The sequence below is a fragment of the Podarcis vaucheri genome, assembly GCF_965113315.1.
Source record: "Podarcis vaucheri genome assembly, chromosome: 16".
In the NCBI taxonomy this organism is placed as follows: domain Eukaryota; kingdom Metazoa; phylum Chordata; class Lepidosauria; order Squamata; family Lacertidae; genus Podarcis; species Podarcis vaucheri.
The window spans coordinates 41,540,523-41,552,791 of NC_138754.1; the positions used below are offsets into that span (position 1 = coordinate 41,540,523).

Here is a 12,269-nt window from a genome sequence, read left to right on the forward strand (position 1 = left end):
AACGTCAGTGCCAAAGGCCCACTTGCTCCACCGCCCACCCACAGCCTTCCACCATCACCTGAGATGCTTCTCCTCTCCATTCGCTTCTGCTTTCTTCCCCAAGGTGCTGCCTGCCTGAGTCACCGCAGAACCAAGAATACACTATTCAAAAGCAAGCTTGTTCAGAAACAAGCAAATTGCAACGTAACTCCTCTGAAGCCCCATGTGCGACACAGCAGAGAGTAGCAAGCTGGGGAGGGGGCAGGCTATTACTCACTTTATGGTGGAAGAAAATGTTCACGTCGCACACATGGGAGCTCAGGGGATGGGCCGGGGATGTGGGGAGTGTGGCTGCAAAGGACAGAGCAACCTCCACAGCTCAGTGGTAAAGAACAAGCTTTGCATGCAGAAGGCTCCACACAATCAGCGCTCAGCATTTCCAGTTTTAAAAGACTCTCAGGAAGCAGAGTTGACAAAGATGCAGCTGAGATGCTGGACAGCTTCTGCCAGAGAGGGCTCATCCGCACTTAGAAAGCACAGGTCAAAGTGGTTTTCTGCTTGACCCACGCGTTCTAGGCACAGGTCTGAGGGGCTTTCCCCTTGCCCTGCTCCTTTCCAAGGCAAAACCTGCTCTTCAAAAACTGAATGGAACAAATGGCAATTCATGAGAAACCTGAATTGTCATTTGCTCCAACTGAGCGCTAAAGAGCAGTTTCCCCCAGAAGGAAGCAGCAGGACTCAGTCCGAGCAGAGCATGCTCAGGAACATAGGAATCTGCCTTATACTAGGTTGGGTCATTGATCCATCAACTGGCAGCAGCTCCTCAGGGTCTGAGGGTGATGTGACCCCACAATCCCAGCTGCCTTAGGGCTGGGGTGGGGCCTGGGAGGGGGGGTGGGCTTCTACACCTTTCAAGGGCACAAAAGGAGAGACCGTCCTGCTGGCTCCCTATTCTGCCACCAGCCAGGGAGCTGTGAGATTCCCTAGCAATGACCAAAGATGTCAACCAGCCGAGAGGAGGAAGAGGAGCCATGGGGGGTGACCTCTGCCCTGCTGACAAAGACTCAGTCGCCTCCACCACTGGGAGCAGACCCAGGATCCCCATTTGGAGGAGTGCATGCCTCCAAGTGCTCCAGTGCCATAGGAGGAAAGAGTCTTGCGAGTGAGCAGGCCACATCTTGCCTTTCATAGCTGGCTATTTGTCGAGACACATTTGCAGCTCTCGTATGGTCTCAAATCCTTGATGCAGTTCTCAAACTCACTTTGGCGTTCTGTACCTATAGCCTGCCCTGCCCCAGTGCAAGTCTTGAGAAAAGCCTTCTTACTCTCCACGTAGAGATGTAAAATTTACAGAAATTGTCAAGCTTCCCACCCCTGGTTTTTCTGGAAGAAACCTTCCTCCCCTTGTGACAATGGCAGAAATTGCATTTTGCGCTTGCATTTGAGAGTTGTACTCTCAGTAATGATCTGTAATTATCTGATACTGTGCACAGTCTTACATAAAGGTCTCCCTGCTGCATAGTTCTAGAAATAATTTTGGACACCTGGCCTTAACATTTTGCTCACTGTTCCAAAAGAAAATATTTCATAATCCCACCCATCCCCAATGCACCCCCCCCAAATCTTCCTTCTTTTGGGGGGGGGGTGCAGAGGGAGATTTTGGGGCAGTGGAGATTGAATTCTTTCCAGGGCCTTCACATCTCTACTCTCACATGAGAGCCTCTGCTGCGGAATTTGGGATGGGAGCCTGGGCAGCGAGGGGACCTTCCCAGCCCCACCTGGAGATTCCAGAGAATGAACCTGGGACCTTCAACATGCAATGTGGACGCTCCGCAACTGAGCCATGGCTCTTCCACAGTATTGTGAGGTTTGTTTTTATGGCATAGTGAATTTATAGTAGTGTTTTTAAAAGACTTTTAAAAGTCTCTTAGAGACCTTTGGGTAACAAGCAACCAACAAGTATAAATAATAATAAACAATAATAGCAACAACTATAATGATGGACCAAAGGCCTCGTTGAGCTGGGATGTACTTTATGTATGTTCTTTTGACCAATAAACACCTGAGCATCAGGACAAATATGTATCAGAAAGCCTAGCCGGAAACTACATTTGGCCATACACAGGGTTGGACCCAATGCTACCCCTACTCAGAGTACACCCATTTAATGAATTTGTTAACAAATTTAATTAATGCAGGCCCATTAATTTCAGTGGGTCTACTCTGATTAGAACTTAGCTGGACACAGATGTTAACTGCTGCATTTATATTTAATGATTTTAAACTGAACCACCCAGAGAATACGGCTGAATGGGCAAAGTGTACAATTTTTTAAACAACAACAACAAATTTCATAAAGGGATTGTGATTTGGGTCCCTAGAGAAAGCAAATGGTGCAGCAATTCAAGAATTAAAACTCACTTTCACTTGGAACAAGATATAACAGCTGCTCAGGGTGAGCCTTGAATCCAGTCTTGATAGTGGATCTATTCCCTCCCCCCACATATCCTGACGATGTTCGGGAAATTTATCTAATTGCTTTGTTTCAATACTGCAGAAGGCTTTGTTGACACCCATCCACTGTTACAAGACTCTCCCCACTTCTCTCCTCTCTATCCATTTAATTTTTCAGACAGAAAACAACAAAGCTATAAAGAAAACATCATTGGAAAACCACAAAAAAACGGTAAGGTCAATAAATACAGTCCAGTAACTTTAAAAATATGCACACACACATACCCAGGATCTATTTCCCTAATTTCCAGGTGGGCAGCTATGTTAGTTTGTTGCAGCAAAACCAACAGAGAGACTTGTGGTATTTTCAACACAGACATCTCAATGCTGAATTCCTTTCATGTACTACAACAGAATTCAGAGACTGTGGAGAACACCAACCTGTACAGTAAAGCTCTGTTTCTGTTGTTTTTTTTAAAAAAAAAAAGTGAGAGGGAGGGAGAGCTGTCTCCTCCTTGCCTTCCCCCAGAAAGATATTTTGCATGTCTAAAGACTACATGTTCAATCTCTGGCACTGCCACTTCAAAACATACTGGCTATTAAAACACCCGCCAGAACTGCTGCTGGAGTGTCACTGCAAGTCAAAATAAGACAGCCCTAGGGGAGGTGGAGCAGGCATGTGATTCTTGCGTCTTCAAAACAACAAAGCCCAGACCAACCCAATGTGTGAATGAGACTGAAGCCCTTCTGGGGAAACATCCTGTCGCTCAGTGACTTCTCTGGGCCTTCTCACTTAAGGAGAAGGAACAAAGTGCCCTCAAGGCCACCTTAAGCAGCTACCTCCTCAGACATGACTAACACTTCGCTTATGAATCATTCATCAAAATTATGGCCATACTTGGGCTGTTTCCAGATGAGTAATGCAACCAGGGCCTTCGGAATTGAACACTAGTCATGAGTTGGGAAGCTGCAGAATGTCCCAATTTTTTCAGGGTCAGCACGACAAATTCTCCCTGTCTGCTGTGCAAGTTGAGGCCAGCACAAACTAGAGAAAGCAACTTGCATAGGGGATTTCCTCAAACAAAGTTTCAGAGTGAAAGTTTGAAAATGAGTCGAGTGGAAGCCAGGCAGACCAAATGGCACAGCTTCTCCTGGGATGCACTGCTACACCACACAGGTAGATGGGTTATGGTTTGAATAACCCCCATGCATTCAAAAAACAAAACAGAAAACTAGGAAGTCAGAGAGAAGGACTTTCTGTCTGAACATGTTTGTGTTTTTTTAAATCTGTAAGGAGGCACATCCTCCTTGGCCACTGGGCCATGCTAGGTGCAGCTGATGGGAGTTATAGTCCAGTCACACCTGGAGAGCTCAGGGTTGGGGAATGCAGGATTGAGGCATGGCAGTTTCATAGGTCATCAGTCTCTCTTGATGGAGCGAGGAGGAGGCTTCATCTCCCAGTTTACCTTCAGAACTCCCTCGCTTTGCACTGTATCGCAGACATGGTTGTCTGTGCACTGACCCCAGAAAGTGTTCTATGGAAATTAATCACAGTCACACTTTGGGGAGCATTTCGCTGTATGCAAACCATGGAGTCATTTCATGAAGCCACCTGAGCGTTACGAGTGAAGCCAGCTGATTCCCATCTCCAGGTGGGTCATTGTTTGCTTCCTCAGTGCTAGGGCCATGCATTTACAGCACTGGATGACTGCAGCTTCAAGTGATGCCTTGCATGTGGGAATAGAAGCATAGATTTAACAATACGTCTAAAACTAAGAGAGACTGGAAGGATAAATATTCACCAACTGTAACGCAATGGTCTGAAGACCTTACTGCCCTAGCTATATTCAAACTTATTTCATATAGCTGTCAATTTCGGGTGGGTATCTAGGTCAGCATCCAGACAGCTTATATGTTTAATTCAAGCATGTCAATAGTCTGGCCCGTGGGCCAAATCCGGCCCGCTGGTCAGTTTAATCCAGCCCCACAGGCACTGAGGCTTGCTCACCTGCCCACCGGTCGGCTCTCGTAGCCACTCGCCGTGGGCAGCTTGTGCATGAGCCCTGAACTGCCAAATCTACAAAGCCACAGATGTAAGTACCAGGGATGTGATCCTTGTGGGGTATTTGACTTTATGTACAGACCCAACCAACAGAAACTAATAGCACACTATGTTACCATAGCTGTCATTGTATGGACTACTGTAAAATGGGGCACATCTACACTATAGAGTGAAAGCACCCTTTTACCATTTTAAAAGTCAAGGCTCCACCCCCCACCCAAGAATCCTGGGAACTGTAGTTCGTTAAGGGAGCTGAGAGTAGTTAGTAAACAGCCTCTGAAGCACGTGTCAGCGAGAATCAGCCAATCAGCAAGCTCTTGTCACGCTACCAGCTCCTGGTCACGCACTGGTCAAGCACAGGGTTCAAGTTCTGCTTTCCGATGCTTGCAGTGACGCTCTATTCTAACCTCTCCCCTAGTTATGACAGGACAGGGAGTTTGGAGATTTTGTGGTTTTGCTCTTCCTGTTCTGGGGATTAATTTAGCCTGTATCTGAGGGGATTTTGTACCAGAATCTCTGATTCACGTCTTCCCCTTGTCCAGGGAACACGGATGTTTGTAGGGGAAAGGTCGGCTCCTAACTTTGCTGTTCCAAGCAGTTTGCAGTTAGCTAAGGCACAGCTTCCCTTTGATTCAAAATGGATTATAAAATACTGTAAGCCTTGATTATGTGTAAGCATATATGAATATATATTGAATATATTGATTACTGATAACTGATTATATGGATAGCATAGGGGTAGCCCTTCTTCCTTGCCTCACCTCCAAGAGGTGCAATTGACAACACCCTTAACGAACTACAGTTCCCAGGATTTCTCTGGGGGAAGCCTTGGCTGTCAAATGGTAAAAGAGCACCGCCTGGATGTGAATTTTGAAAGGATGGGAGGCCCACAGTGGGGAAGGGGGTTGGGAAAGATTTTTTACTTGAAATGATTTAATTGCTCCAAAGAAACCAGCCTATTTTTTATTTTTAAAAAACTCTGAAAGACCACAGTGACATCCACCATCACCCTCATACCATTTATGAAGGTGCAATCCAGGTGGCTTTCATTCCTAGGCAGGGTGATAAGCCACAGTGCAAGTCGCTTACGTACTGCAGCCCAAAGGCATCATCACAGCTGCCTAGTAACCACAGACAGCAACCAGAGTGTCACAACCGGACATGAAAGGCAGCAGCCAAAGACCAAAAGGAGCCCTTTCCACAATTCACTGTGCAATTTACATCCAGCTGCTTCCTGCAGCCACTGGGCAGGCTAAATTTAACAAATTTCATGTAGGAATTGAGGGGTATAACCTGTTCAAAAGGAATAGACCAAACAGGAAGGGAGGAGGAGCAGCATTATATATGAAGGATGTGTACACTTTTGAAGAAATCCATGACATGGAGCATGAAAAGAAGACTGAGAGTATATGGGTAAAAATTGAAGAGAGAGAAACAACAGTGACCTTCCTGTGGGTGTCTGCTACAGACCGCAAAGCCAGACTGAAGGCTGGGATGATGCCTTACTAGAGCAGATTACCAAACATTAAAAAAGAGACAGATAGGTAGCCTTGTTGGTCTGCCATAGTCAAAATAAAAAAATTCCTTCCAGTAGCACCTTAAAGACCAACTAAGTTAGTTCTTGGTATACCTTGGTCTTGGTCTTTAAGGTGCTACTGGAAGGAATTTTTTTATTAAAAAAGAGAGAAATAGTAATCATAGGGACTTCAACTTCCCCGATTTCTGTTGGGACTCAAACTCTGCCAAGAGTGTTAAGGTCTGACAAATTCCTCCATTGCCTCACTGACAATTTCATTTCCCAGAAGGTGGAAGAACCAACAAGGGGGTCATCTATCTTGGACCTGGTCTTCACCAATAGGGAGGAACTTACTGATGAAGTGGAAGCACTCAGAAACTTGGGAAGAAGTGATCATGTTTTCCTGGGTTTCAGGATACAGAGGCAAGGGAAAACTGAGCGTAGTTGGATACACACTCTGGACTTTAAAAAGGTCAATTTCGAAAAGCTGAAGGAAGTACTGAGTGTGACCCCATCATCAGAAACACTCAATGAGAAGGGAGTCTAAGAAGGATGGGAGTTTCTAAAAGGAGAAATACTGAAGGCTCAAATACAGACAATTCCAAAAGTAAGAAAAGTGGGAGGCATCTAAGGAAATTGGTGCGGCTGCATAAGGAGCTTACAGGTGAGCTGAGAGTTAAGAAGGGCATGTATAAGAAATGGAAGAATGGGGAAGTCATAAAGGAGGAGTACACACGAGTAGCCAACAGTTGCATGGGGAAAGTCAGGCTGGCTAAAGCTCATAATGAGCTTTATGAATGAAAGTTTCTTTGGCTACACCCAAAATAAGAGGAAAAACAAGCAAATGGTAGATCCCCTGTGTGGGGAAGACAGAGAAATGCTATTAGGGGACAGAGAAAAGGTGGAACTACTCAACACCTACTTTGCTTCTGTCTTCACCTAAAAGAAATGTCCAACCTGGTGATAACGGAATAAATGATGTAAGGAGGGAGCTGCAGCCTAAGATAGGCAAAGAGGTAGTAAGGGAACACCTGGCTACTTTAGATGAATTTGAATCTCCAGGGTCTGATGAGCTGAATCCAAGGGTACTAAAGGAGCTTGCTCTTCTTGGATAACAGTTGAGGTCCCTACAGACTGGAAGCAAGCAAATGTTGTCCCCATCTTCAAAAAGGGGGGGGGGAGGAAAAGGAAGACCCAGGTAAATACTAACTGGTAAGCTTAACATCGATACCAGGGAAGGTCCTAGAACAGATAGTTCAATGGTCGGTCTGTGAGCATTTAGATAAGGATGCTGTGATTACTAAGACCCAACATGGGTTTCTCAAAAATAAGTCATGCCAGTGCAGACTATACTAGAGTGAATGGGCCAATGTAAGGCAGCTTCCTCTACATTCTGTTGTCACCAGGCAGCTGTTCTCAGCCCACTGGCCCTGTCTGCTAAGCTTCCTGCACCAGAATCAGGCCAGCAGGCCATTCTGAAATCAGAGGGAGCCTTCCTTGCAGATGCTGGAGTCAGTCTACCTCCTTCTCAACCATTTGGCCACCCTCCAAAACTCCAAGGATGGCAAGTAAGGGGGGGGGGGGGAGAAGGGAAGTATGCAGGGTAGGTGGGGGCGGCTGTAGGGAGAGAGAAAAACACTGTATGTATATTTGTTAAAATCAGAGACAGACTTACCAACTCCACCTGAGGTCCCAGCCCTTCCAGAATTCTGTGTGCTGCTTCTGCTTTTTTCTGCAACAGTGAAAAGGAAAATAGGAGAATGATAAATGACTTAACAACTGGAATCCCACAGGTTTCACTTGCTTCCCCCCTCCCTCAAATTTTCCCTCAAAGGCAAAGGGCCTACAAATTTAACCTCATTTCCCTCCCCACCCTTCCCCAAGGCAAGAGGAGAAAGGTTAAAAGCGCAAAGAGAGACAGAGACAGACAGAGAGAGAGAGAGAGAGAGAGAGAGAGAGAGAGAGAGAGAGAGAGACTCTCCCACACACACTGCAATGTCACAGACTGGGAAGGGTTTGAACGGCTGCCAAGCTGAAAAACCCAAACAAGAGGCACACACAGGAAAACTCTCACGTATGCTTCAAGGTCTCAGCTGCAAAAATGAACCATGGGACGGGGAAAAGGATATACTCCGCTTGTGGTGCCTTAGTGGCAATCTAGCACAAGACACTCACACATCAAAAAGCCTTTCTCTCTCTCCCTGCGACAAACAAATTCTCTTTCACTTTCAAATTGTCTGGGTACTGTGCAATCACTTCAGTGGCTATCCAAGAGTGGAGGCATTGTGGGAGAGAGGGGAAGGTCTGCTTTGCCATGCCCCCTTTTCCAGGAACTGGCCTTGTCAAAAGGATGTGATCAGAGTAGCACCACCATCCTTGGGTCATCTGCCCTGACCCACCCACCAGCACTCCTCCCTCTCCTCTTTATCTTCCTGCTCTTTTCCTCCCCAAGCTAGATTACCTTGTGCTCACAGAAATATACACAAAACAAGCACACATGCTCTTGAGGGGACATGTCAGAACAGGGCTTGGAAGAGTCACAGGCTCACGGCACCAAAGCGATTAAATAAAAGATGACCTTTCCACTCACACACAGGCTGCTTTCCCTGGTGATTCTTACTAACAGCCTGGTACACCTGCTACCTAAAAGCCAATGAGGAACGAAAGCAAAGAGGGCAGGTCCAGGAACAGACGGGCCTGGAGACAAATCCTTCAACAAATGGAGCGTGGGGTTTAAGGCACCTTACGGGAGCAGCACCCTGAGCAAGGGAAGTTGGTTCACCCCCTCTGAGGATGCATCATCAAGATCATTTGAGGAAAACTTGCTCTCGCCTAACAGCCTTTCAGTTTCCCAGTGCATGGCACCAAAAGGAGTGGATATTATTCCTTGACCATGCTTGTTAACAGGGAGTTCTTATCAGCACTGGCAGTTTTGAGTATGCAACCATGGGAATGTAGTTTGTAATAATCTCATTATAAATATCTCCCAATTAGTTAGCAACCAAATTAAAAACTAGGCACTGTGCACTTAATAAAAAGACGTTTGTGTTTCAACCATACTGCAGTTTAGTGTGACAAGAGCCTGCACATTTCCTGCTTCCTATTCCTCCTCCAGCATAGACATGGAACATTTGGAAGTTACCACTGCTGATTTCAATTAGGAACCATTTAAGGTAAGGCTCAAACTCTTAAGCTGTGGTTAATGGTTTGTTTAAACAAGCAAGCTTCATAACCCATGGTTTGAAGTTGGCTTGTTTCAAACAAACCATAGTTTAGATTAAACAGTTTGCGGACTGTAAGAAGAGTTTTATAAGACCTCATCACAATCGCACGAGAGGAGGAAAAGGGCACACACAAGCCAGCGTATCTCTGAAGCTAATTTTCACCATGCAAATTATGGCTTTCTGTGGCATTCAGACATAAACCATTGTTTTGTCATATGCAAATGAACTGGATAATGTATTGGACTCAAACACTCCTCTCTTGCCCGTGTGGAGTGGGGGGGGTGTCTACTTTTTAATTTGTGGCAAACTATAGGCTGTCAAATATAGAAAATTTAAGTTTTGAGCAGACCACAGTTTGCTATATCTGGATGAAACAGTAAGCTATTAGTTGCCGCACATTAGAAGGAGATGTAAAGGAGAATGGGCAGTAGGGTCTCATGAGGACAAACCATAGTTCTGAACCAACAATCCTCCTCAGAGATTTACAATACAGGAAAAAAAATATAAAGAACAATGAAGAAAGTAGAAAAAGAAGTTACTCTGGATTAATCATCACAAAGATGGATGGAGAGATCTTATTGGGGGGGGGGGGAATTAAGACCTGAAAGTTTCTGGCCCTTTGCGGGGTGTAGAAAATAACCACCTTGCAAGCAAGAATGTGACAAATCAGTCAAGAGAATGGGCTCTGAACCAAGAAGTCCCTGTTCAAATCCCACCTGTATCATAAAAGTCATTAGATGGCCTTAAACAAACCCTGACTATCTGCAGTATGGGAGTAACATTTCTGGACTACCTTACAAGGCAGTTGTATGAACTTTTGAGATAATGCATGTGCCTGGAGAAGAGGAGGTTAAGGGGTGATATGATAGCCATGTTCAAATATATAAAAGGATGTCACATAGAGGAGGGAGAAAGATTGTTTTCTGCTGCTCCAGAGAAGCGGACACGGAGCAATGGATCCAAACTACAAGAAAGAAGATTCCACCTAAACATTAGGAAGAACTTCCTGACAGTAAGAGCTGTTTGACAGTGGAATTTGCTGCCAAGGAGTGTGGTGGAGTCTCCTACTTTGGAGGTCTTTAAGCAGAGGCTTGACAACCATATGTCAGGAGTGCTCTGATGGTGTTTCCTGCTTGGCAGGGGGTTGGACTCGATGGCCCTTGTGGTCTCTTCCAACTCTAGGATTCTATGATTCACTCTAAGGCGTGATATAAATAAAATGTTGTAGGAAGAGGCCTAATGGATCAGAACAAAAAGTTCCACGTAGTCCAGCATCCTGCCTTCCCAAAGCATTCAACCAAATTGTTCTTTCATTTTACTTACTTAACTGTATTGCCATAGTTTCAGTGACTTGTAATAATCCAACAACAGGGAACACGTTGCCCTTAGATGTTGCTAAGACCCCAATTTCCATCAGCCCCGGCCAGCATGGCCAATGGTGAGGGGAGGATGGGAGCTGTAGCCCAATAACATTGAGGGGGGGGTCGGGGCAGAATAACCCTGCAGTAACCAATAAAAACAGGCAGGAGAAGAGAGCAATGTGAGAAAGATCTAAGAGAAGTAGGGAGCAAAATTAAAGCAAGAGACAACCTTTGCAACCCTGCCTGAAAGTCAGTAAGGAGGATGGGGGGCATTCAATAATCTTGCAGCAACTTGCTTTTTTCCTAATTTGCAACAGTTCTTATTTCATGCAGGATGCTGGGTTCCAATTAGATCTCAAACCAGGGAACTGCCTCTTTAAGAGATTCATATGCAAGGATGGACAGAGAGTAGATGAAGATCTACTGATAGATCTGGGCTGATAGGCAGTTGACCAGCAAAGATTCTGGCTCCCAACTGTTTAGCAACAGCAACAAAGCAGCTTTCCTCCTCCTTTCTAAATTTAGAAAGGCAAAAAGCTCAGTAGGCGGATTTTTCACGTACTGGTAGTGGAAGCAAGAATGCTGAGAGGCACAATGCTCCTTAATTCTAAGGTCACATGCACACCATACATTTAAAGCACACAGAAAACTGTAAGAATCCTGAGAACTGTAGTTTACCCCTCTCATAGAACTACAATTCCCAACGCCCTTAAAAAAACTACAGTTCTCAGGATTCTTTGAGGGGAACAGTGTGCTTTAAATGTATGGCACCTATCTAGCCTAAGAGTATCTTGCTAGATTCTGAGCCACTCTCTTGGACCTGGCTCAAGTTGGTGGATTCCAAGCGATGTTAGAAACTCAGATATATAAACTAGGTGCCAAACGGCTCACCACCAGGTTCAAACCCCAGGAAAGTACATGTGACATGCAATACTTTTTGCCCCATCATGCATCACTTTGCACTTGTTTATGCTGAACTGCATCTGCCATTTTGTTGCCCGTTCCTCCATTTTAGGGACAGCCTTTTGGTGCTCCCTGTCATCTTTTTCTATTCTAACTACCCTGAACAATTTGGAATCATCAGCAAGCTTGGCTACCTCACTGCTTACCCCTAACATTCATTCATTCATTCATTCATTCATTCATTCATTCATTTTATCTGTATGCCACTTTTACACACACTCTTTCTCTCTCACACACACACATGTTCGAAGTGGCTTACAACAAAGAAACAGGGAGGCATTTCAAACAAACATTTTTAACGATACATCGTTTATGAGCAAGTTAAGAGGATAGGGTCCAACACCGATCCTTGGAGAAGAGTATACTTAATACACCTCTGCCACTGGGAGAACTATCCATTTATTCCTACTCTGACCTTCCTGATCCTTTAACTAGTTGCTGATTCACAAAAGAGCCCTTCTCCTCTTATTCCCTGACTGCTAAGCTTATTTCAGAGTCTTTGCTGAACCCCTCTGCACAATGAAAGCGTCTCTTGGACACGTTACACAGCCAGTGACGCCATCCAGTGGCCAGCTCTTGAATTACCACCCGCAAAAGACCCTGTTTCAGAGTCTGCAACTTCAGGCTGACTTTCAAAGGAGCCAGAGGGAGGCTGAGGGGGTGAGTCACTGCCAGAAAAGGGAAGTGTGAGCGCAAGCCTAGTCAAACCA

At 45.3% G+C, this 12,269-nt stretch overlaps 1 protein-coding gene across 17 annotated transcripts in view; it reads right to left on the reverse strand.

Annotated features, from left to right (window-relative positions):
• Window positions 1–12,269, reverse strand: part of NCOR2 (nuclear receptor corepressor 2) — a 392,573-nt gene that overhangs the window by 205,204 nt on the left and 175,100 nt on the right. For all 17 annotated transcript variants that reach the window (XM_082203742.1, XM_082203745.1, XM_082203729.1 and 14 more), the window contains exon 7: window positions 7,687–7,743. In XM_082203742.1, coding sequence (XP_082059868.1) covers window positions 7,687–7,743 — 57 coding nt within the window. The remainder of the gene's footprint in view (window positions 1–7,686; window positions 7,744–12,269) is intronic.